Consider the following 24,954-nt stretch of genomic DNA (forward strand, 5'->3'; position numbering starts at 1 on the left):
CCCCAGAGCAGCCAGCGCACATAACGCCCCCCCAACGTTTATGAGCGCTACCTGGCTCTGAAGTCAGGCCAACTCGGGGCCAATGAGGCTCAACTTCACCTGGTCAACTCGGCAACTCCCACATGGATTTATTATTATAATACATTATGCAGGCTGACATTTATGCGGCAACTTGCATAGCGCCATCTATTTAATATACAAAGTTCTAAAATTTTCAAATGTGGCCCTAACTGACTACCGTAGTTTCAATTTCCTATTTCTTCAAAAAAATTCTGATCATTTTATTGTAGAAATTATTATCTAGTATTAAAATATTGTTGATTTACTTCATGTTTACATGGTTTAAATGCTAATACAGAATTTGGTATTCAGATTATAAGTACAATTTTGTAAGAACTATTTCTTTGTGATAGGCATTCGCAAGATGTTGTAGTGATAAGGTCAGCCCATCCTCTCCAATGAAATCGGTCATTTCAATTATTGGCAGGTAGGTCCGTAATCCATCGACAGTAACACACGGGGATTCCCCGATTAAACACCTCGGTATTTGTTCATTGAACGGAAATTTCCTTTCGTAGACAAGTAGCTGGTCACAGTAAATTCTTTTTGCTCATATTTTCTCGCTTACTAGCTGTGCACGACTTCATTCCTTGCTGCATCAATCTCCTGTGATCTTTACCATTCGTGTCTGATTTTGTGTATCGTTCTCCGTGTATAGGTGCATGCACTCGTTTTCATCAGAGACCCCTGTGTGTTCATTTGGTACCGTCTTTGCTGTGTATTTTGTGTCGGTCACCTTTTCGCAATCGCTTCCGGTACCGGCATAAATTTCATCATGGACTGGTTTAGGTATGCACAAACCCTTTTCAACTTTCTTGCATGTTTTCTCTATTTTTGTACATTTTTAATTAGTTTGATGTAATTTAGATCTACCAAGTAAATAGTGATCGATTTGCATGTGATCGATAGCAGGATTCGCATGATGATGATGACGTCAAAATGATAAAATATCCATTGCATGACTGAGTTTATTTTCAATCGCATAATTTTTATTTGAGTCTGGCGAGCGAGCGAGTTTTATGACTCACCTTTGTAAACACTCCGTGCGTGGTCATTGCTATGTTTAGATGTACACGTACACGTGATGTGCGTTCTTGGAACGTTGATAATCACGTTATTGCATCACTACCTCACAACATCTTTTGTACTCCTATAGTGTAGACCTACCCGTTATCATAACCTAATTACATACGTGAATCTTTTGTGTCTACAAATCGGAAGTGAAACTAAAAGTAAATCTTTTAATTTTGGTGGTGGTCAATTAACATCAATGTTTCAATAAAAAGTGAATTATATGAAAGTATATATTGGATTAAAATAACAATAGATCTACAAGCACATCAAATGTCTCAACCTTTGAGTTTTGTTGGTTTTCATTTTCAACAAAAAGCCTTTGAATTGGCTGAATGTTCATCATCGTCATCTGTTGCGATGGCAAATAAGTCTTCTATCTTTTCTTTCCAAAATCTTGATGATTATCTTGATAGCTCTATTGAACAAATGTTTCGTTTGAAAATCGACAGAGGTAAGAAGAACAAGAACATGATGGGAGAGAATCAGTCGACACAAAGCGGCGTTACAACCAAACAAACATTCTCAGCTAAGAAGAATGCGATTACGGACGACTCATGATATATCAAAGAAAGTACTGGGATTAGGAATTAATGGCAAAGTTCTAGAATGTACACACAAACAGACCAAGGAAAAGTATGCTCTAAAGGTAGGTTGCTATTTTGTTATTAATTTGAAAAGAAAAATTGATAAACAATCCGATCAGTATAGTAAATCCATGAATCATAAATCTAAAATTCCTGAATAGGTGCATGTGATCCACCTTAGAATACAATTTAGCTTTTTGCAAATACGCCTCCCCCCCTAAAAACATTACAGTTAAGGTGGTACTACACCCCTGGCCAATTTTGTGCCTATTTTTGCTTTTTTCTCAAAATTTATAGCGCATTGGTGAGAAGTATCATAATACTAATCACAGAGTGTCCGTCTTATCGTGCGCCAAGAGGGCGCTAATGCATGCTCATGGTGTGCATCATCAGGCGCTGCTGCACTAGCGCGATGCAAAGCGTGGAGTACCGACGGATGCAGTGCGACTAATCGTGCAGGTGCATTTCATCAACACATAACACTAACAGGTACATCTAATCGGACCAATAGGCCTATTTTGAACACATATTTCACCGCGTGCATAGGCCTATTTCAGCAGAACGTGAGTCCTATTTCCGGGGGCCTCCAGAATGGTTGTTGGGCTATTAGAGCTAGGCCTATTACGAGAACCGCCAAACCCGAGAACCGCTAAATCTAGTTATATATATTTAGGGGCAAGGACTACAATTACTGCACTGGAAATTTTATTTCAGCACAGACAACAGTTGTGGAGTTACAGTCAAAAATGAGGGAAACCCAATATTTGATTGTCTTGAGTCACTGAAATTCCATTGTAGTATTAGTAACTGGATTCCTTGCCCCTATAATATACATAGCTTTTGTTACCAGTGTGTTATTTGTTTTTGAGAAAAATGCAAAAATAGTGACAAATTTATCAAGGGGTGTAGTACCACCTTAAAGCCATTATAACATTTCCATACAAAATAGATTAGTATTTCTTTGCTATAAAATGTTAGCAAAAGATGTTTACTTTGCTATAAAATGTTAGCTTTTATTATCAGATATGTCTCCTTTTAATTTTGAGCCGAACAACTGAGGTAAAGCAAAGAAAATTGGAATTTACTACCAGCGCCGATGTCGCCAATGTGTATCACTCCGTCGGTTGTGTTACGGTAGGCCTACTATCCTTTGATGTGTATATCCGTCCCACAAGCCATGTACATGTACGTACTGTACGTGTTATGAACATTGTGTACGAGTTCGACTAATATTTCCATTGTAATAATAAAACAATGTTTCCTGCGTTTAAAACTACTGCACCTAAAGTCTTGACTTTTGCAGGGTATGTTAGTTTAAAGTACAATATAATTAGGTAAAAAACAGAATTTTGAACATTTTTGAGGGCATTCTCCACAACAAATGTTATAATGGCTTTAATTGTGTTGTATGCTTGGATTATATGTACCTACCATATTTGTCCTAGATACCATACTTGGTTCAACTTATGACGAATTGCTGATGAACAAGAACAACATTATTACTTCCTTTTTAAAACACCCCCGTTCATGTACATAAATGTAGGCCAATAATGTTATCTTTTCAGAGCAAGTACCACACGTTAGAAAATGTGTTCCTCAACTTCCTAACTTCCTTCCTTTTCTTTCTTCCTGCATTGTTTCCTTTCTTCTCTTTATTTAAGAAGACAACAATCTTTAAAAATGATCAGATTTCTGTTCAAATTCGAAAACTGTTTTTTGCTATAAAATATGACACCTCACACATTTATTTTCAACTCAGTGTTCTGTGTTTTGAAGTGATGGGTCACAAATTATATTTTGGAACCCTGAAAATCGATATTTCTGTATGCAAGTTTTATGACCCGAAGTTTGAGACATTGATTTCATGCTAATGAAATATTAAATTCCTTTAATGAAATAGTAAATTCTTAATATCACCACATTCAGGTACATGTTGTAGGTGTCTTTTATAGCTTAGATACAGTCTTATTGAAATCACTATGATTCCCAAATTGCAGCATGCATGATTACTGTGGAATACCGGATATGACATGTGATGGGCTTGTCATATCTTGTGTGACCTTTAGACTTGGTTATCTATACTACAATGTAGGACAGTCGGTATGGTCAAAACTGGTAAAGAGAGATAAAGATACCGGTAATAGACATGTGGGCAGTAAGATAATTATAAATGCAATGCGAAAAGGGTGTTTTAAAAAACAATTGTCAAATAAGATTTTGTTTTGAGGGGGAGGGGGTGTCTGTTTGATCAGGGAGGGGGTGTCTGTTTGATCATGGTTGATTGCAGCATCTCTAATAAATAGTGAGCACTAAATATTAAAGGGGTACTACACTCTGTGGTAATTTATGATTATTTTTGCATTTTTCTCAAAAATAATAACACACTGGTAACAAAAGTTATGTATATTATTGGAATTCAATTCAATTACTACACAGAAATGTCAGTGACTCAAGACAAGCGGTTCAGTATATATGATCGGAATGAGGTACATCCTAGCGGTACCTTATTTCTTATCATAAATAACAAACAGCTTGTCTTGGGTCACTGAAATTCCAGTGTAGTAATTGGATTCCTTGCCCCTATAGATAAAATACATAACTTTTGTTCCCACTGTGTTATTAGTTTTTGAGAAAAATGCAAAAATGGACACAAATTTATCGAGGGGTGTAGTACCCCCTTAAAGCATGGGTGGGATGGAGGACTGGCAGGATAACTGACCATGTCAGATTGTCAGGTTTTGACACACAGTGGTTCTTACTAGACCTAAGGAAAATTCCATACAAGTGTGTCTTTATTTTAAAAAACATTTATGCATTTCATGTTTAAGGGTAAATTTTGTAGTGATTTTGACCATCACACGTTTAAATGCTTTGTTAATTGTTTTTGCTATGAGAAACTTGGCAATAATTTCTTTTAAATTGCAACCAAACTTGAGCCAAAGCTGCGTTATGGGAGCTTTCATGTAATGGTTAGGTTCAAGGTCACATATTGAGGTTAAAGGTCATTTGAGGTCAATTTGTAAAATTGGCTGGAAATGAAATAAAAATTCCCTTTAAAGGGAAAGCCAGCTTCAATGCAGAAGATGCCTTGTAATTAGTTTGGGTGGTGGCATTTTTAGGATCACTCTTTTTTATGATCCATCATGTTTCATGACAGTCCACCAAACCATCAATGATGAGAACATGCACACAGAAACAGCAAACCAAACAACTCCTATAACTTCCTGTCAATTAATTACTCCAAATTGTTCTGTCTTTTTGTCTTTTCTGCCTTTTAGGCTACCCTTAGCTCATTATTAATATAAAGAAATGCAGTTTTTAGTTAATTGGCTAAAAACTGCCATCCTACTTGCCTTATACATGCACATTAATTTTATATTAATTCGCAATTTATACTTAATATAGCACATTATAAAATGTATAAAGACTGATATTGTTCAATTATAATAGGCCTACATGTATATAAATTATACCCATATCAAAAATAGGCCCTGAAATTGCATCGAATTTTTCCCGTGAAAAGACAAAACTGATGTTTAAGATATAAATTATTTCATAAATGACATTTTGAGTCATTTTTATCCATAAAACGATACAGATTACAGGATATTTTTACTTTGACTTGTACGTCCATAAAGGTTTTAATCATGTTATCAATACACTCACATCTCATGCTGTGCTGATCTCCAGGAGGTCTGCGAATGTAAATCTAAGAACGCCTGATAACAAGGATTCTATAATTTTCTTTCGTTGATATGCTGTGGAAACTATTATAGGCCTGGCATGAACTTTTAATGTCATATTTCCTTCAAACCATAACTTTTGAAATTCTCACTCGTTTTCATTCGTTGAAACGACAAAACATACTTTCTTTTTCTTACAAATCCAATAACAGGTCTATTATATATTTTCACCATAAAAAGTTCCGCAAAGTAATTCAAACCAATGCTAGTACCCGTAATCTCTTTAGCAAACAAAGACGATCTCCGAATTAGATCATAGCCAGCTAACGCTGGCGAAAAGGAGTTTTGTACAAATGCAAAAAAATGTTTCACATGAATAGTTACTATCAGTATCAATGTGTAAAATTTTAGGACGACCTACGTGTATCTGGAACCGCCATCAGATACTTTACTTGAGAACCCCTGCTGTATTAGTTTGTATACCATAAAGTAGTATAAAGTCTGATCATTTACATGTTTATGTTTTTTGTGATTGTTTAAAAATCACATGAAAATGATGTTTCTTCATATTTGTGTATGGTTGCTATGGCAGCAAGCAATTAGACTCCCTCCAATCTTTGTACCAGCTGGAATTGCAGAATGTGCTGAGTCATCACCTGCCTAGCATTCCAGGAATAAGGCTTGTAACAATCATGGATGAAACTGGCTTGTTGCTGCTCAAGTAGATAGGATTAATTGGCAGCAACATGGAACGTTCAGTTTTATATGTACCGGTACTAATCTTTTTAAAAGATGGGAGTTGAATAAATGATGAAGATTGCCAAGTCCCAGTTTTATTGTTCACCATCAACGTGCAGTGCACGTCCTACAGTGCTTCCTTATTATACACAAGAGATTCATAGAGATGTGAATTGTAATTACAAAACTATTCTCTAGTTTGTTAACTGTCTTGGAATGCAATTAGATTCCTGAGAACTCAGTGGGAGAGTCCCATCTACAGTGACTACATTCACAGGGAGTAGCTAGGGATCCAACCTGCAGCGCATGGGCCATACATGTATATGCGGCCCCTGAAGATATCCAATACACCCTGCAAAGCCTTTTAATATTCACTGGTAAGCAAAAGTTTTCAACCCGGGTCCAAAATAAGTAAATTTTGGATCTGCTTTTAGAACTTTTGCTCACCAGTGACTTTTATGAATAATCTTGATGAATCTGTTCAGAACCTTAAAATATTATAACTGTATGCAGCCTACAAACTTGATGTCTAGCAATGTGGCCCTCAGTATCAAAAAAGTTCATATGGGGTATAATCGTCTTCCAGTTTGGTGAGTCCCAGTTGCACAAATGCAGCATAAATAGTATATCTGCAATAGCGCTAGATTGAAAAACCGGGGGTCTGCAGGGACCCCTGAACTTGCAGAAAATTTAAAAACAGGGGGTCCCAACTCTATTTTGGTGGGTCCGGGACCCCAAAAAGCAACTTAGCGCTACCCTTGATGGCAACTCCTGCAAGACAAAAATGATCATAGTACCCCTTTTCAAAAGGTTTGCCACCCCTGCTTCATGTTCATGAAAAATGTGCATTATAGGGGGGGGGGGAGGGTACCTAGAGCAAAGTTATATACAGTCTACAGAGAGGCCCTGCCAGGGCATAGAAAAAGGCAGTACTTAACGCGGGAACGTAGTTCCCAGAAAATGTTAAGAAGTGGCAGAAAATAAATGAAGTGACTGGCAAATTGCACATTATTTTCTAAGTTTCATGTGTAATTGTCAATTTGTGTTCTCTAATAAATACTCATGCTATTTTTATACGTGCCCAGCAAGGATCAGGTTACCTTTAATAGTGATAAACACACTGTTGAAAATGGCAGACATTTCTTGATTTGCTGGAATTTGGTTCCCAGTAAGGAAAAATTATTCCTAAGCTCTGGGCCCTGCAGTGACAAGAATTGCCTTAAATCCTCATTCCAGAATTTAAATAGCACCAATGTTTTGGTATTAAAAAATATATCCTGTTTTGGCAAATAAAACCTGGCTCAATATCACTGTGTACACTGTTACACCGACCACTTAGGCGACCACCGCCAATTTGGATATGAACCTGAACCATGAAGTGAACCAAAAAGAGTTGTATTCCTGGTGCCGCCACTGTGTTTCGCCACTGTCCTTCGTCGAAACAACCTTTCTAGTTTCGAAGCAATTTTAATTTTAATAATTGTCGAAGTAAAGACATGTGCGTGCACATTCGGAAAAAATGCTTTTTAATTTTTGTTTGATCCTTGGGGTGAGGCTGTCGATCAGATTTTGAAGCTTAAAAAAAGACCTAATTTTCATCAAACCTACTTTTAAACTAATTAGTAGATCCCCATAATTAAATCTGGTCAACCAGAAAAACTCACTTTTGGTCAGATGGAATCACCGACGTTTCGGCCAAAACCTTTGGCCTTCAGCTGGGTGGATGATTTAGGGTCATCCGAGGTCAATCGATGAGGAACGTCGGTGATTCCATCTGACCAAAAGTGAGTTTTTCTGGTTGACCAGATTTAATTATCTACTAATTGATCAAATCCCAGATGACTGAAAGTATACACAGTGTTACTTTTAAACTAATTTGACCACTTTGCAAGTGATTTGACTATTTTAATAATGATAGTGACTTTATGATTTGATGCATTTTACCCTATGCTCAAAAGGGCATTTCCTTGAGTATCTTGCATGCAGATTTTTGGTATGTGGTGGAAGCCAACATTGTTTTAAAGCCTAACCTCTTCCTTGATATGCAGGATACAGCATGATACCATTCATCAGGAGGGTACTATTTATTATCATTACTGGGCACCTCTGGTTACAATGTGTAAAATTACCAATGATCTCACTCAAATACTTCCTGTAGCTATAACCAATAGTTCTTGCCTAACATTTGGTAATATAGACCTGTACACCTATATGTAGGCCTATAAAGCCTGGAAATATCACAGGTTGTTAGGCTTCATCCCCCCCCCCCAGTTCCTGGACACTGGACAAATTATAGAGGCCGCCTATCTGTGCTCAGCTGTAGGTGTGTTCATTATTTTATTGGGGTTTGAGTTTAAAAATTAATAGAATTCACTTCTTCATTTTTACTCTGTTATCTCCACCTTATAAACAAAATTTACACTTTTAATATCCAGGTTTTATAGGACACTGCATTCACAAGGACTTCACAATGGAGAAGTTTATGATTCAGTATTTGGGAATTGGCATTGCTTAGTGAACACTATTGCATTGCATGTCTCTCTGATGAGGCACTGTTATTGTCCAAATAACTGAACCAGTCAAGCAAACAAACTATAAATTCTTACATTTGCACATATGCAATGTCAAATGTCATGAATTATAGAGTAGGAACTTCTTGGAAGCTGTAATGGTGCCAATCAACATGTGTACATGTAAGGAATTTAGTATGTTGTTTGAAATTCAAAAATAAGACCTTAACCTTGACTTGGGCTATCCAAATATGTGTGCACCCCCTACACATACACACACACCCCTGTTTGTACCTGCAATGAGGACCTCATTCTGCATTTTATATATGATTTAATCCTAGATCTAACTGACGACATATACACCCAATTTCAATCGACACACCGTGGACCTATCCCACACACACCCGACAACTTCCTTTCCAACCGTTACCCATCCTCAACCCCCTAAATGTGGACCACTTTTAAATATGCATTTTTTCCGTTAGTTGTGTTGTCCTAGTTCTAGCCAGCAACTGCGGACAACTGGACATCCACAGTTTATAGGTGTGTCCACAGTTGCGATGTGTGTATGTTAATCCACGGTTGCAGGTAATTTCAAATGCGCACACACACCCCCACATGCATCCCTCCTCAAAAACAAAGTGTTTTTTTCTTTGGTTTGCCACAACTAGTCTAACCTTCTTACGTCATTGCAGGTCCATTTCATTTCTTTCGAATTCTAGACATTAAAATATGATTTGCTTTAAAAAGAGAATGGTAAGGATATTGTGCAATAGACTTGGACAACCAACCACAATAGAGGAAGTGAATGTGTACAACTTTGTACATGGCGCTCTAATGCACTTTCAACGTTAAAATTTTTTACTATATTAAATTTACTATTTTCCAACATAAACATCAGAAAATGAAATGTGAAGTTTGTGTAAGCTGCTGATAAAAGCAAATACAAGACTTATGTATACATTGTATACACAGAACTAGTAATATACATTATTTGTATGAAGATACCAAGTTTTCCAATGCTGTGTGAGAGTGCATAGTTTAGAAGTACCGGTATAATCATGGTAATTGTCTACTCAATGGGGGAAATTTAAATACTGGTGACACAATATTTCCTTGACTCCAGTTTCAGTTCTGTTTTCTGAATTCCAATTATTCAAATTGCATTAATTAATTGTGATTTACAATTAATATGCATAGAAAATTATGGAAATTGCAAACATGGATTTTACCAGTATACAATCCCTTGCAGATCTATGGTTCTATCTAGAGAATATCTCTGAAACAGGCAATCATTGAAAAATGAAGGCGCAACCACAGCCAGCTAAACTGGTTTATGAAAAGTATTGCCTCAAGATATTTTGACCACAACCTCGCCAATATTGCTGTAAAAGTTGTTTAGTGCTGATGTCATGTACAAGTTCAACCACAAATGGTCATAAAATAAAGAGAAGTGTGGGAAAATTATGTGTAAGTGCATAGATGTTTGCCAGCAAATGAGGACACACACTTATACTTCACATTTAAACCGTGGACCAATCTGCAATGGGGGACCGTCCTCCGTTTCTGGAGGTCTGCAGACAACTGCAATTGCATGTCTAATGTATTTGCGAAATACCTCCTCTATCGTACATGAGATAACATTCGCAGTTGCTAGGTTTAAATCCATCAATTTCATGCACACAAAAAAAACACAAACAAAGTGGCGTAAAACCCTGGGTGTAAAACTTCCTCGGTATGTTGATTGAGTATGAATTCAAGACGACCATGTTTAGATATACAACATCCACGTTTGGAGGCGATTTCATGTGGGGGTGGGGTGTATTGGAGGGGTGGTGTTTGTAAACACATTCAAAGAAGAACACACTGCTTATATTGGTGTTTCAATGTGTTAATCCAAACAGCATAAGAATACATTATGAAAAATAGCCATTGGATAGTAAAACTGGGGCTTCGATCTGCACTTTGTTAATTTAAACTAAAAGAGTTCACGCTAAATTAGGTGAATAAAGGGTGCTTGTCTGAAGTTGGATTGTAAAAGCCAATTAGGTGTAAGAGAAATTAGAGGCAGACAGCTCACTACGCTTTACACATTCATTCAAAAGAAAAAATACTGATCACTGCTGGTTTTCTCTGCATTCATGTTCCCCAGCCAGCCACTACTTTGAATTCTAACCATTTACACAGTAAGCTGACATCATAGAATTCATGGATGGTAATCCGTACATGCTACCATGCATAATGCATAGCCACTTGCAGCGTAGCTACATAACAGCCGCCTACAATGTTTAGCCTGAGCTACGATGGAACAGCCATTGCATACATATAGATGCTCGTCTTTCTTAGCTCCATCAATTCACAGTTAGTGAATGCTGCATAATACAATGTGTGGGCTAATAGCTTTCTTGCCCACTAGCAGCAATCATGTGATTTATTCTGCCCATCAGAGAAGCCTGTTTTGTTCTAGATACTATTATAGAAGATAGTGTTTAATTTTAATTTATATTTATAAGCCGAAAATGGGGTCAAGCTGTTTAGAGCTCTGCAGAAAATGAAGCTTTTGATTTCTAGATGTTGAAGTCAATTTTACTCTTTTCTATTTGACCTTTGCAACTGCATTCATGTATTGTACTGATATTGACTTTTCAAATCAACTGAAAACTGCATTAATTAACACCATTTGCACATTGACAATTTACATGCCATTACATCTCATTAAGTATGCACGCTTGTTACACTAAAGGAGAAAATATATGTAAACCATATTCAGTGACAACATAAATGCATTATTGCAACAGCTTTTTGCATTGTGCAGACTTTGCTGCTTGGGTAGATTTCGCATGAATATGATAAAGTTTGAAGTGAATAAGACCAAATTATTTCACCTGAAAATGGGCCAGCTATTCCAGTTAGAATCCATACACCCCTTATGGAGATATTACCTTAATCTCCATTTCCCACACAGGGGGTGTAAATTTCAAATGGGAGTCTCAATTCATGTAACCCCATTTGAAATTCACACTCCCTGAATAGAAGATTACGGCCATGTCTTCCATAGGGGGTGTATGAATTTCAACTGGAATATCCCAATAGTCTGACGGCAAGAAGGATTTGTGAAGTCAAAATGTAGTTAATCACAGGGTTTCCAATTCAGCCCATTTGGTGAGAGCGACAGGGCTTTTGAAACAAAATTGGTCAAAAATTGCATTTAATATGGTCTGTGGCTTTCACCATATCCAAAAATCATTTTCAAAAACATGATTTGTTGTTTTCATAGCAAAATTGAATAAAAACAGGCTAAAATTTCCTACTCAAGCTCAAAAGTTGTTTAAATCATGGGAGCCATTTCCAAGGCACCCAATTGGGCTATCAAATGGGGGATTAGCAACCCTGAGTTAATCAGTGATGAAAATCAAATTAAGACTTGAATTTACAGAGATGGTTGGTTGCTACAATTTGAACATCTCTATTTGGCTTGTCATGGCAACACTAACATGTATCATGATGGATAGGGATGATGAAAATAACTCCTTCCTGTTTGCATTGCAGTGCAGTGCATGCTACAATTTATACTGCAAATTTAACTCAATAATGATTTCCAGGATGTACATGTTTGTCAAATTGAATGTTTCACCTGAAGAAAAATATGCAGGGGAGATCTAATACCAGGACAGGCCGGCCTATCAAGTTGATGCACAAATCTATAATCATCATGGTCCAAAAATAGAAAATGACATCACAAGAAATAGTATCCAAATAAGGAGTAGAAGTAACTGATTTATTTAAGTTCAAAGACAATCAGGATGAAGGCATACCACATTGAATCATTGTTTGTTGAGTCTGTAAACTGTAGTCATGATGGTTGCAAGGAAAAGAGCAATGAAGCAAGAAATAGCTAGAATTGCTAGCGGATGACTGGCATGTAGCTAGGACTAGCACGCTGGTGAATATTCATGCAAAATATGTAACAATGTGTTACAGCTGTTGAGAGAAGTCTAAATTGATTAGCTTTCATTAGGGATATTATGTAGTGCAAATTGAGCATAGTGGGAGAAATTATTCCATGGTTTCTTCAGCTGATTTAGGCCCTTAATGAATTTTTAATTGAAACAATTACATTTAATGATGATTATGTCATTAGACCTATAAATACAAGGTTAAACAAATTTGTGGATGCAGTTCATTCAAGTGAACAATGGAGAACTTCTCGAATAGAGTTCAATGTAACATCAGTGTTATACCAAAATCAAAACCTTAACAACTTGTGATCTTTTAATTTGAAGAAGAGAATGAAAATCATTTGACTAGTATTAGTAAATAACACTGAAATTAATAGTAATAAAGATTATGAAATCACAGACCAAACCAGTGCAAATGGCGCCACCCCACCCCACCACCATCATCATCATCATCATCATTATCATGTCATCATCATCACCATCCTTCGGTTGCGCAGGCAACCACAAGATTTCTCCATGCACAGCAATCTTTAGAAAGTGCAGCTATCTGTTCTGCTTGAATCATTCCTTCATCATACCCTAGCACACTTTGAATTTAGGTTACTTAAGAGGTGCGTTGATGTCTGTCTTCTTTTGCCATGAGTTGGTATGGTATGTCGAGAGCATATCTTCTTGCAGGCTCCTTGTCCAGAAAATGAAGGATGTGCCCCAGCAAAAGCACTGAATTTGCCCTGCATGTTAGAGGAGAATTGTCAGGCAAGTAGTGTGGAATAACTTCACTTCCAGAGAGGGATAAGAGACTTTCCTACAGATGTTCCAGCTACCCAAGCACAACATGCTAAATGCCTTGCATCTTTTTAAGAGTGGTTGCAGCAGATTTGGGAACCAAGATATTGAAAAATCTGTCACATGATGATGGGTTCTCACCATAGACTGGAAGTGTTGGATGGAGGGGTTGAAATTGTTGAGGAGAGTAGAAAATGTGTACATTTTGTATTTGTGGTTGGGGTTGGAGCTTCATTTGAGGTGGTGGGTGTCACTATAATAAAGATCCCACTATCCGTACCCCCAGCCCAGGTCCACCTGACCAGAACTGTAGCAGCAGAGGATCTCAGCCTCATAATAAGCACTGTATATGGCTGCTAATTGTCACCCCCGGCCAGTGATTTATTCAAGACCACACTGATTGGACTGACTATGAACACTGCCTCATATTGCAACCATGGTTAGCCATTACTACATGATGATTTACTCCGCCATTCCATGCCAATATCTCTGTTGTCAAGATGATGACTCGGAGCCTCATGGGACTTTGATCCTTTGTTGTCATTTCACTTGTCAAAGAAACCCAAACCAGACAGTGGACAGAATCTTGAATATGATGAGAGCTAGTCTACCAAGTTCAGGTTGAAAGAATTTTAAATGCATATTGCATAGTTTTGGTGATGCTATCTCAAGAGGGATGGTTCCTATTTATGTGATACTCTAAGCAGGTGACAAGTAATCTCTTAATTAATCTTAAGGAGATTCAATTTGCATGAACTCATCAACAGTTTGAACTTCCATGTAATGCTGATGAATTCCTTATCCTGATAATTATGAGATATATTTGAATTGATCAATTTCTTAAGCATCAACTTCAAAACATGCCATGTGTTTGCTTACTTGTGTTTTTTTTCCAATATTTGCTTAAAATGTTATTTCAATCTCAGTTGTGAAAAATAATTGAAAAGTTATATTAAACATGTTCTTTGAAAATACACGTAGCACCCATCCATGAGCAAACAAGCAAGTAATGCATCTAGATATATTTGTGTCAGCTACAGGCTATGTTACCAACTAATTTGATTAGATACTTTGAGGCATCCCTCAGTCCACTGGTGATTTGCTGTAAATGCCATACAACATAGCTTGTCATCTAAGAATGCACTGTCCGGGCTACACAATGGGCCTTCAGTGACAGCTAGGTTATACCTGAAGGATATGCTATGGCGCGATCAGCAGTGTCATGTCGAAAATGCCAACATCAGATGGCTCCACATTTCTTACGTCAAGTAATATTGAGGCCAAATAAGATACAGATTTTATATGATCGATATGTACACACATAGCTATGAAAGATAAAATTTAACCTGATGAATGTGACAAGCATGGCTTATAACCCTCTCCACGTGGGTGTTGACTGCAGACAACAAGTTCGCAATTTCCTTTAAAAATTAAAAAAGTAAGAAATTTACATTTGCATGACCATATTTAGAATCAGCATGAAAAAAACATTAAAATTAGTACAAACAAGCCAAGTATTGGTTCAGTGGTTCTTGAGATAGCTCTTGATATTTTGAGAAAATAACTCAAAATCTTGACCTTTATCTTGAAGCCTATGGCTAGCACGTGAAGTATTAAAGGTTAACATAACAACAATGTAAAATTGTAATCGTTAGACTGAATTGTAAATTGTAATTCTAGTTATGATGAGAGCTTGATGTTACATGAAAGTGACATACCATAGAAATGAATACGTCAATTACTACACATTTAATACTGTTGTAGTGTGAAATCTTGGAAGACATTGGAGGATCAAATTCTATTCTCTTGGTAAAATGAGCAATTATTCCTTGTAGTCAATTTATAGGCAGAACAGAATTCTCTAGAAGTGCTAATTTTTGTGAGGGTTTTATTTTTGTAAATTTCACAGATGGTTAAGTCACATGCAAAAATACTAACACACACAAAGGTCCTCTTTGTCAGAAATCACAAAAAATTCTATATGCAAAAATTACCACTGTAAGGCTATTGAGCTTACATGAGTGCACAGTAGCATGAGATGGTATGTTTACACACAAAAAATAAACTGATACTCAAGTTCAATGTAGCCATTATTGATAATGAAGATTACACAAAATATAATTTGCAAATAACGATAAGATATTCTTTTTTAAAATGTTAATTTTTCATTCATAATAATTACTTCATAGATGCATTGCAAGAACTGTGGAAGACATGACCGTAATCTCCCACAAAGGGAGTGAGAATTACCTGAATGGGCGACTCCATTTGAAATCTACACCCCCTGTGTGGGAGATTTAGGTAATATCTTCCATAGGGGGTGTATGGATTTCGATTGGAATAGCCTATTTGGGAAACCTGAATCCTGCTAGCATTCAATAATGCTTCTCATCACCATGCTGCCATCTAGTCACTCATCATTATCGTGTTCCTCTCAGCGCAACATCATCACATTATAAATTCTGTTTAATAAATCTTCACTTACCGTGATGTTGGCTACAATGGCTTGTGTAATTTGTATTCTAGTTTTAACATCTTTTACAACAGGAAATAGTGAACAGTTAAACCAATCCAAAGAGTTACAATTAAATAAAAATATTACTAACTTAAATATTACAATATTTTTTTCCAACTGGAAAAAGTTGTTTTTAAACTGGGGGAGCACTCTGGACAGTTTATAGAATGAACATGAATGGTGTTTAGGGGGTAAAAATGCCTCTTGTCTAGAAAAGGGTTCTTTTTCTGTAGTTTGTGTGTTTAGGGGTCATTTTAGTGTACTAAGTGTTATTTTTTAAAGTATGTGTTTCCTGATTTGCATCAGGACCATCACCCAAACACTTTTAATAATAGAAAATAATAAAAAACAATAAGGTTGTATAAATAGGTATATATCCTGTGTAGGTGGTACCTTTTGGATAAAATCCTGCTTTACCGACCTTTCAGATACAATCACATTCATGGGGTAACACTGAATTCCTGTTGTTTTTTGCTCAAATGGGCAAATCCTGTTTAGGGTATGTTGAAAATATTTGGTCACGCATGTGTGTACTTGATTAACCCTTATAATGTAAAAAATGTGTGAAATATATTTGATGATTTCAAATTTGAATTCAAAGCTAACTAATCATGTATTGTTGTTGTGTTTCTGCAGGTTTTAGGAGACAGTCCTAAGTCAAGACGAGAAGTGGAATTACACTATAGAGCTTGCCCTCATCCTAACATAGTATACATCAAAGACCTCTATGAAAACATGTACAATGGACATAGGTGTCTGCTGGTGGTCATGGAAAGGTAAGTCCTACCAAAAAAAAGAATCACCTTAATTTGATTTCTATAGCCCCATATTCTTTCTGGTAGTGTCTTTGTTGTGATTTTTCCTGGAAGTTGTTAATCTATTGTTTTGGATTATATTTGTTCACTGTAAGCAGTAGTAATTTGAAGAATTCACCCGAGGAAAATTGAGTCAAATACACACCAAGGTTGAGTGTACATGTACATTAAAGCAAAACATTTAGCATGAATCTCAGATTGCTTAAAAATATAAATCTATTTTTCTAACACGATACTTCCTTGATTTATAAAGTGGACAAAATTACAACCAAATCAGTGAAATCACAGTAATATGTCATTGCTACAAGTGACTGGTACATGATTGGCATGATTTTAAAGTGTGGAAGTAAAGATTTGAAATATGTTACCATCTCAAAAAAAACACTTTGATGACTTTGTGCTCATTATTTAAGACCAGGTCACAAATATTTGATGTACGGTAGTCAATGTTTTTATTTCAATGTCAATGGTCAATGTTTTTTTTTACCACTGCAACAGCTTACATACATGTAGCCTACATACCATTGATGGCAACATAATCTTCTCATAAATGTAGAGCAAATGTGGGCATGCATCATATTCCTTCAATTATGAAATCCTGATCATTTATTTTCGTCAATGCATCGTTTTTGACCTTGGCATACACAATAATAGTAATTAAAATCAGTTCACTGCTGAAGATACACAGGACCTTGACCTCCAACTTACATAAAAATGCCTGTCACAATATCATTGAACAAAATTCTTATACATGAAGTATTCTATAAAATACTGATTTATATTTTGTTAGATTACATGCTTTCAAATAAGCCTACATGTACAAGTTTATAATTCTGTTCTTTATTTAGAATTGATATTTTTGATACTGCATTTTTTAAATCTATTTTACCTCTTCTTCAAATAATGAAATTTGACATTAAGACAAGTTAATTTGAGATAGCAAAGATATGAATGTGGGCCTCTCTTGGTGCTCTTCTAAAGATAGAGGAAGTAGGACAACAAAGATTACAGATCTTAACCTAAGGCTATATATATTCCTGATATGATCATCATGTAACTCTATAGTGCCCAAATATGGTTAAAGCTATTGTACACTTGTTATGAATAAAAGAAAACAAAAATTGCATGTGAAAGATGGGACCTATTTTCTGTAGCACTAATAAAAATTTTCAAGTTTGAAGTCAAATTCTTGTACATGAAGATGTTGCTGACTTCAAAGTTATAGGAATAAAGGATGCTGCAGTCAATATGCCTATAATCAAGCATTGAATAAAGGATATCTATAGTGAGTGGGTAAAAATTCCAATTACATCATGTGAAATATTGAGCTAACATTCAATGGTTATTTTATGTCCGATGAGATCATGAGGTATGGATCCCTTAAATGTGTTGATGTTTTGTATCTTTCAGAATGGAAGGTGGTGAACTTTTTAGCAGAATACAAGACAGGACGGCATTCAATGAACGAGGTTAGTACTAAGAAGCCTATAGAATTGATTGTAGTAACATGCAATCTATATACAATCAGCAGCACCATTACAGTCGTATTCATCTTGTATGCCAACCACGCAGCCAAGTGTTAGTATTTGATATCAATGGAACCATTTAATTGAAAAAGCACAAGAGATTTCACACCAGCTTCCAATGCTATTGCATATGTGTGCAAGGTGTGTTGATGTGTACTGTCCCTGTGTAGATCAGGAAAAGGGAGTTTGAATGGTATTGATGTGTAATATGTGTGACAGTGTGTCTAACTGTCTTTCTGTTTGCGGGTATGTTTGTGTGACATGCATTGTGGTGGTGTGTTTTGGGGATGTGGGTGTACATGGCTTTTTTACAACTTGTGTACCATAAGAGCTTAGTTTCAAAACCCCTTACATCCACTTGCCCAATTTTGAGAACACATCAAAAAATCTTCAAAAAATCACTGATATATGGGAGTTTGCAACAAAAGCAGTTTTTGGCGGGATGCTCATCCTACCCAAGCATTCTGCTGCTTTTGTTGAAAACCCCCTTATATCAGTGATTTTTTGATAATATTTTGTGTGTTCTCAAAATTGGGCAAGTGGATGTAAGGGGTTTTGATACCAAGCTCTTCATATATGTCTTATCTCGGATGCTAAATAATCAGATTTAATTAAAACATTTCAGGCACGCTGATGATAACTTAAACCTAAATGTCAATTGAGTAAAACAAGAAAAGTGTTTAAACATCTATCAAGTGTACAAATCTGAACAAATTCATACAATATGCTCAAATTAATAACAAATGTTGCTTTTAGTGATAAAACAGAGCCAGAGGTGATCCGGTAATAATCACTTAACACCTCTTCATTAAGAAGTGTCAGATCTGTTGAAAAATAGGAGGAAAATAGCATCAATACTTGAACATCTATGTGTGAATACACTCTACGTTATGTAAGCCCGCAATATCACATAGTAGTTAGTTTTTAATCTACCGTCTACCAGATTGAAAAGTAATCAGACGTTGCAATATTTATCAACCATATCTGGCTTGTTTTCATTCCCAAGTACTGTGTTGACAGCGAGGAGATTGAAAATTATAACGATGCTCCAAAAATAAAGATGTCTTAACATTTAGGAATTTGTTCTCAGGATATTATCATTTTTCAGCATTGTTATACAATAATATTTTGGTTTCATACAACCCAAAGAGTTAGATGCCATGAGGGAATTCCCAGAGGGGAATTCATTGCAGATTATTAACCAATATTGACATTGATATTTTATCAGAAAGTATTTACAGTACATGATTGAATCCAATCTATAAGTAAGCTATATTATACTTATAGCAAGCAATGTTAAATGAGAGAAGTTACAATAGCAAGTGATTGATATCAGTCAATGTGTAAAGCATCTCCTACAGCAAGCATTAATGTGATTGTAGAGTGTGTAGAGCCACTTTACTCTCCTACAATGCGTTATATGTCAAGTATACAACAGACAGGTGCAAGTAATACAAGATTCATAGTCAATACCATACTACTGTAAATGGATAGATTTTAACGACATGAATTTTCACACTTTTTGCGCTTTTCCTATAAGCCTATTAACTTACGCAGAGTACACTGTGCATATTTAGTGTACAAGTATATATATATTCGTAGACTACTTAAAATAAATTAAAAACTAGCAAAAATATTTATATTTGAAAAAATTATCATGTGAAAATAGCCCTTACATCTTACCAGTACTTATCATGCTTGACTCTACATCCTTGCTTGTACAAGTAAGAATCCCTTATAGTCACAATTATTGACATTTTAGACTTGAAATGACTTAGGAAAATACAGTGTTATTCATGCCATTATTTCTTTCACCTCAAGTTCGGTAGTGAAGTCAGTGCTTTTTTTCTTGCATTGCATGTAGTACATGCTGTGTACGCTCTTCGCGATTAACTTTACGCCCGGGACTTTACGTGCAACAGGGGTGTTTATTAGAGGTCATTTTTAGAACGATAATACCCGTTTTAAATCATTAGGTAAGCTTAAAAGTCATGCTGAAATGACGAACTATAAACTTAGGAATGATGACTTTTGGTTCATTTCTGGGTTTACCGTCAGATTTTAGCCAACTACCGATGCCATTAACGACCATGTGTGCACCTAAGCTTTAAAGATAGCATGGAAATATCAGCATTTTTTAAACATCTTGGTTGAAAACAGTGGTGGGGCTGTTTGGAAAGAAATACGGTATATTTTGAATAAAATATGCTCTTGGAAAGTTACATGTCAGCCATTATAGGTGTAAAAGATGTCTCACAAGTGTTCAGCACCACAAATTGTACTTTTATGATGAATAATTACCAGATTTAAATGCAATCAATAAATTTATTTTGATTTAAAGCCATATAATATGCCAATATTTAAAACAGATTTTGCCCAATTGAACTCACCATTTAAGACTAGTTATTTGGGGATATCAATAGCATGTGTTGGCTGACGCAAGATGATAAATTACATGCGCTCAATAGCGCAAGTTTTTACTCTCAGCAAACATGACTGCAATGCTCCATGCAATTTGCAAGGATAGAGCTCTCATACTATGCTAGTAGTAGTAGTCTCTTACTAACCTACACGATACAATATCCTGGTTGTATATAGTCTGCATGTATTATATTCTATGTCGGTCTTTGATAAAGGCTAGAGACTGATCTAATTCTAATGTTAGCCACTTGACATTATTACTTAGTAAACTGCTTGCCAGAAAATTGAAATGCAGCTTTGTTTTTATACTGAAGGGTATTTATCACTTGAGTATATGTTGCTCAATGTGGTCCAATGCTTAGGAAAGATGGGTTACAAAGAGGATAGATTGACTGAGATAGGAGGTTAAATCTGGTTCAATTGTGTCTATAAATAGCAATGATTTACAAATCATGATGTTGTAGTGTAGAATATCACAACGTGACAACTCATGTGAATGTAGAGTTAATGTATGTGTGGGGGTGTGTGTGTAATGTATGAGATAAAATGTGTAAATGTTTGAGATAAAAATCAGCCTAATGTGTTAGTGATGCTGCAAATTAATTAGATAATAAAAACAATTAAATATTTTTTTAAGATTGAAGATTCAATTCCAGTCCTGTAGATTGCCAATGCTACAGTTTTAAAGCCCTTGTGCACATCATAGACCCTGGCCTATATAGGGTTTATGTGCACATGCATGCATGTATACGTACACATACACCATACAAGTCGCAATAGTTTTCAGTGGGATCATAATAGCTGGTGTGACTGTTTGTCCTTGGACTTCAACATTTATACAATTATAACTGTGTATCATTAGATTTCAATCATAAAGATTTGTGCACCGGTAACATTAGCACTCCTATTCATTTCCTGATATAGTTGAATGGTGCATAACAATGAAAACAGGACACAGTCAAGTATTCACGGAGGTCATGTACTCATATATAGTACGATGTTAATCTGGGATGAGCCATGTTTTAATTCCATTCTTAGAAGTCAGTATTTAAGTAGAGCAAATGGAATGTTTTGATTGATCTGAAGGTCAAAATTATATGTAAATCTTGATTTGTTATCAGACTACCCTTGGATATTGAAATCAATCAATATTTCATTAGTTGTGACTGTATAAATTTGAACAGTTTCATATTTTATGTTCTGATAAATGGAACCAATTACTTTTACAATCACTTCAAGAGAATCTTGTCACCATTCAAGGCAAATCGTTTTTATGCATATTTATCGCAAATTAAATCAAATTAAACCATGAAAATGCTGGTGAATAAACCAGAGTGCATTTGCTTCTCTTTCAAATATTAAGATTCCACAATGTCAATAAAATAAAAGAATGTGTATCTATATAATAATACGCATCGTCTGTCTATCTATCTGTCTGTGTGTCTGTCTGTCCGCCTATTTTCTCGGAGACTGGGGGTCGCCCGTTGCTCAAACTTGGTGGGTGGGTGCAGCTTGGTATGAGAAAGAACAAGTTTATATTTTTTTAAGGTCAAAGGTCAAGGATGGGGTCAAGTTCAATTGAAGTCTAATTTCAAACACTTTAAATGGCAAATCTAGCCATGCAATTGTGTTGACCTTGGACTATCAAACAAAAGTTTCGACAGTGACCTTTTCGTCAGACCTACGGTTAAGAGGTCATTGGTCAAGAAAGGTAAAAATTTCAAATTGCCCCTAATGGAGCTCAAATTTGGTGGGTGGGTGGACCTTGGACTAACAAATAAAGTTTCCACGGTGACCTTTTTCGTCAGACCTACGGTTAAGAGGTCATAGGTCAAGAAAGGTAAAATTCAAATTGCCCCTATGGAGCTCAAACTTGGTGGGTGGGTGGACCTTGGACTAACAAACAAAATTTTTCAATGACCTTTTTGTAAGACCTACGGTTAAGAGGCCATAGGTCAAAAACGTAAAGATTTCAAATTGATCATGGAGCTCAAACTTGGTGGGTGGGTGTAACTTTGGCCAAGAAAGCTCAGGTTTGCGTTCGTTAGGTCATCCATGGTAACAGATTTTGAGATCTGCAAAAGCCAATAACCATGACAGCCGAGAACCGCGAAATACGGGTAACCGCCTAGTAATATATATTAGAGTATATTTCTTTTATCCCAAGATGTCTTGTAATCAGTTTGATTGCTTACTGAAATGGATGTTTTCATGGAAACTGCAAGTATTTGTTTTTCAAGCCTCAATCCTGGAAATAAATGAGTTGGAACACTTGCTGCATCATGCTCCTTGTTTTCCTCACTATTCGTGCAATTTTTACCATTACAATGTCGTGCATTGTTGAACCCATCTATGATCTTGAATTCTTTCCTGCCCCCACCAACCGATGCTAAGGGGCCCAACAACACGACTGACAATATGGCTCCAATCAACATTTTAAGGGGAAACAGGATTTTATTTTAAATGCATAGTGCTAAAGTGTCCCAAGACTTTTCAGGATTACAGATCTCATAAAAAATGACTATATTCACATGTTTAATGTTTAAGATTCTCCATGTTTAAGGTTATACTGAAGAAACGTATAAAAACGATAAAAGACGATAAAGTTGTTCTCTAAAACCGCGTTTTCTCAGCAATCAAATATCGCAGTGAGTCAAATGTTGGTGCATGGATGTATCTTAACATTATTTTTGTGTGTTTATACAAATTTTTAGAATCCGTTTGAAAATCCTTCGTTTAAATCATTTTACGCACCATGTTCACAAGATCAAAAACACGTTCCATGCAGTTTTTTTTCAAATATTCGCTCCGTATAAAACCACGCAGAGTGATTGTTTTCCCCTTTTTTGTATTGTACTACAAATCGACCAAAGAAATAATGTTGCCATGGGGAAGAACCAAATACAGTACCGATTAAATTGTATTAGCCCGTTTTTTGGGAACAATTTTCGAGAATCTTGTACCACAAAACACTGTTATGTTACATTATCGATATCTGGATTGTGGAACGTTAATTTTGATTTCTAACTGCCTACATTATTTCTCAAAAGTATGTCGATTCCTTTACCATTTGAATTTCACTCCAAATTTAAGCTACTTTTGCAAAAATTGAGGTTTTTCGCCATCGATACCTCCGACATTTACAGCGGTGATGAGATTGTTTATCATAAGAGCCTGGTATGCACTATTCCATAATAGTCAGTTTGAGATCAATCGATTTCACAGGTCACTCAGTAGCTCAATCGGTTAGCGCGCCGAACCCTGCACGTTCGACTGTAGTTTTGAGCTGGAAAACTTTGGTACGCGTTCGAGTCCCTATGTGGTCCATTCCATCTATTTTATTTTATTTTTCTCTCACTTTTTCTTTTTTCTTGTTCGCTTTTTCTTTCTGACTGCAGCGATTGATTGTTTTTGCCCGTTTTTTTCATTAGATAATTCAGGAATTTTTAGGCTATACTAGTCTAATAGGCGCGGCCTATGAATATATTTTTACAAATTAGGTTAACAAAATATTGATGGTTGGTTTTGTTACTGTTGTTGTAGTTATTGTTGTAGGCCTATATATTGCATAATCAGGGTATAAATAGGCATACTAGGCCTATTATAGCCTTGATAGCATTGATTTATTTCACGACAGTTATCATCCAGGATAATTTTAAAAATTGAAAATTTAGAAAATCCAAAGGAAAATTGCCGAAAACGGCTGCCCACAATCACCCCCCCAATCAGCCCATATGGCCCTATCATGGTCGCCCCTTCCCTATCCCTGCAACATATAGGATGACTCACGAGCCGCGGTTTTTCCGTGGCCCTAGTTCAGATTGATACACTAAATTTGTACGCGTGAGTTCATTCTTTTCTGCATGGCTGTTTCCATTATTAACTTACGCCCCTCTGGAATCAAGCCTTGAAAATCAATTGTATTTAACCTTAATGAATCCATCTGTTCATCATACCATAACATCATTAACCTTTGCAATATGTCTTTGTTTTATGTTACAGAAGCAGCAGAAATAGTGCGTATGATTGGTCAAGCAATTCAGCATCTTCACAGCATGAATTTAGCACATAGGGACCTGAAACCCGAGAATCTACTCTTCCTAGACAAATCTACTAATTCAAATCTTAAACTTACAGATTTTGGATTCTGTAAAGAAACTACAACAAAAACTTTACAAACACCATGTTATACGCCATATTATGTAGGTATGTAACAAACATTGTTTCATCAGTATTATGCCAAGTAAAGCAACTTGATTGTTTTGATGTTGTTGACTTTGATG

At 36.0% G+C, this 24,954-nt stretch overlaps 1 protein-coding gene across 1 annotated transcript in view; it reads left to right on the forward strand.

Annotated features, from left to right (window-relative positions):
- The first annotated feature begins 382 nt into the window (after positions 1-382).
- Positions 383-24,954, forward strand: part of LOC140149302 (MAP kinase-activated protein kinase 2-like) — a 36,039-nt gene continuing 11,467 nt past the window's right edge. Inside the window, 6 exon segments of the mRNA XM_072171568.1 lie at positions 383-487; positions 1,584-1,686; positions 1,688-1,780; positions 16,546-16,685; positions 18,135-18,193; positions 24,674-24,877. Of these exon segments, the coding sequence (XP_072027669.1) occupies positions 459-487; positions 1,584-1,686; positions 1,688-1,780; positions 16,546-16,685; positions 18,135-18,193; positions 24,674-24,877 (628 nt within the window). The 5' untranslated portion in view covers positions 383-458.

This window comes from Amphiura filiformis, chromosome 3 (genome assembly GCF_039555335.1).
Source record: "Amphiura filiformis chromosome 3, Afil_fr2py, whole genome shotgun sequence".
Classification (NCBI taxonomy): Eukaryota; Metazoa; Echinodermata; class Ophiuroidea; order Amphilepidida; family Amphiuridae; genus Amphiura; species Amphiura filiformis.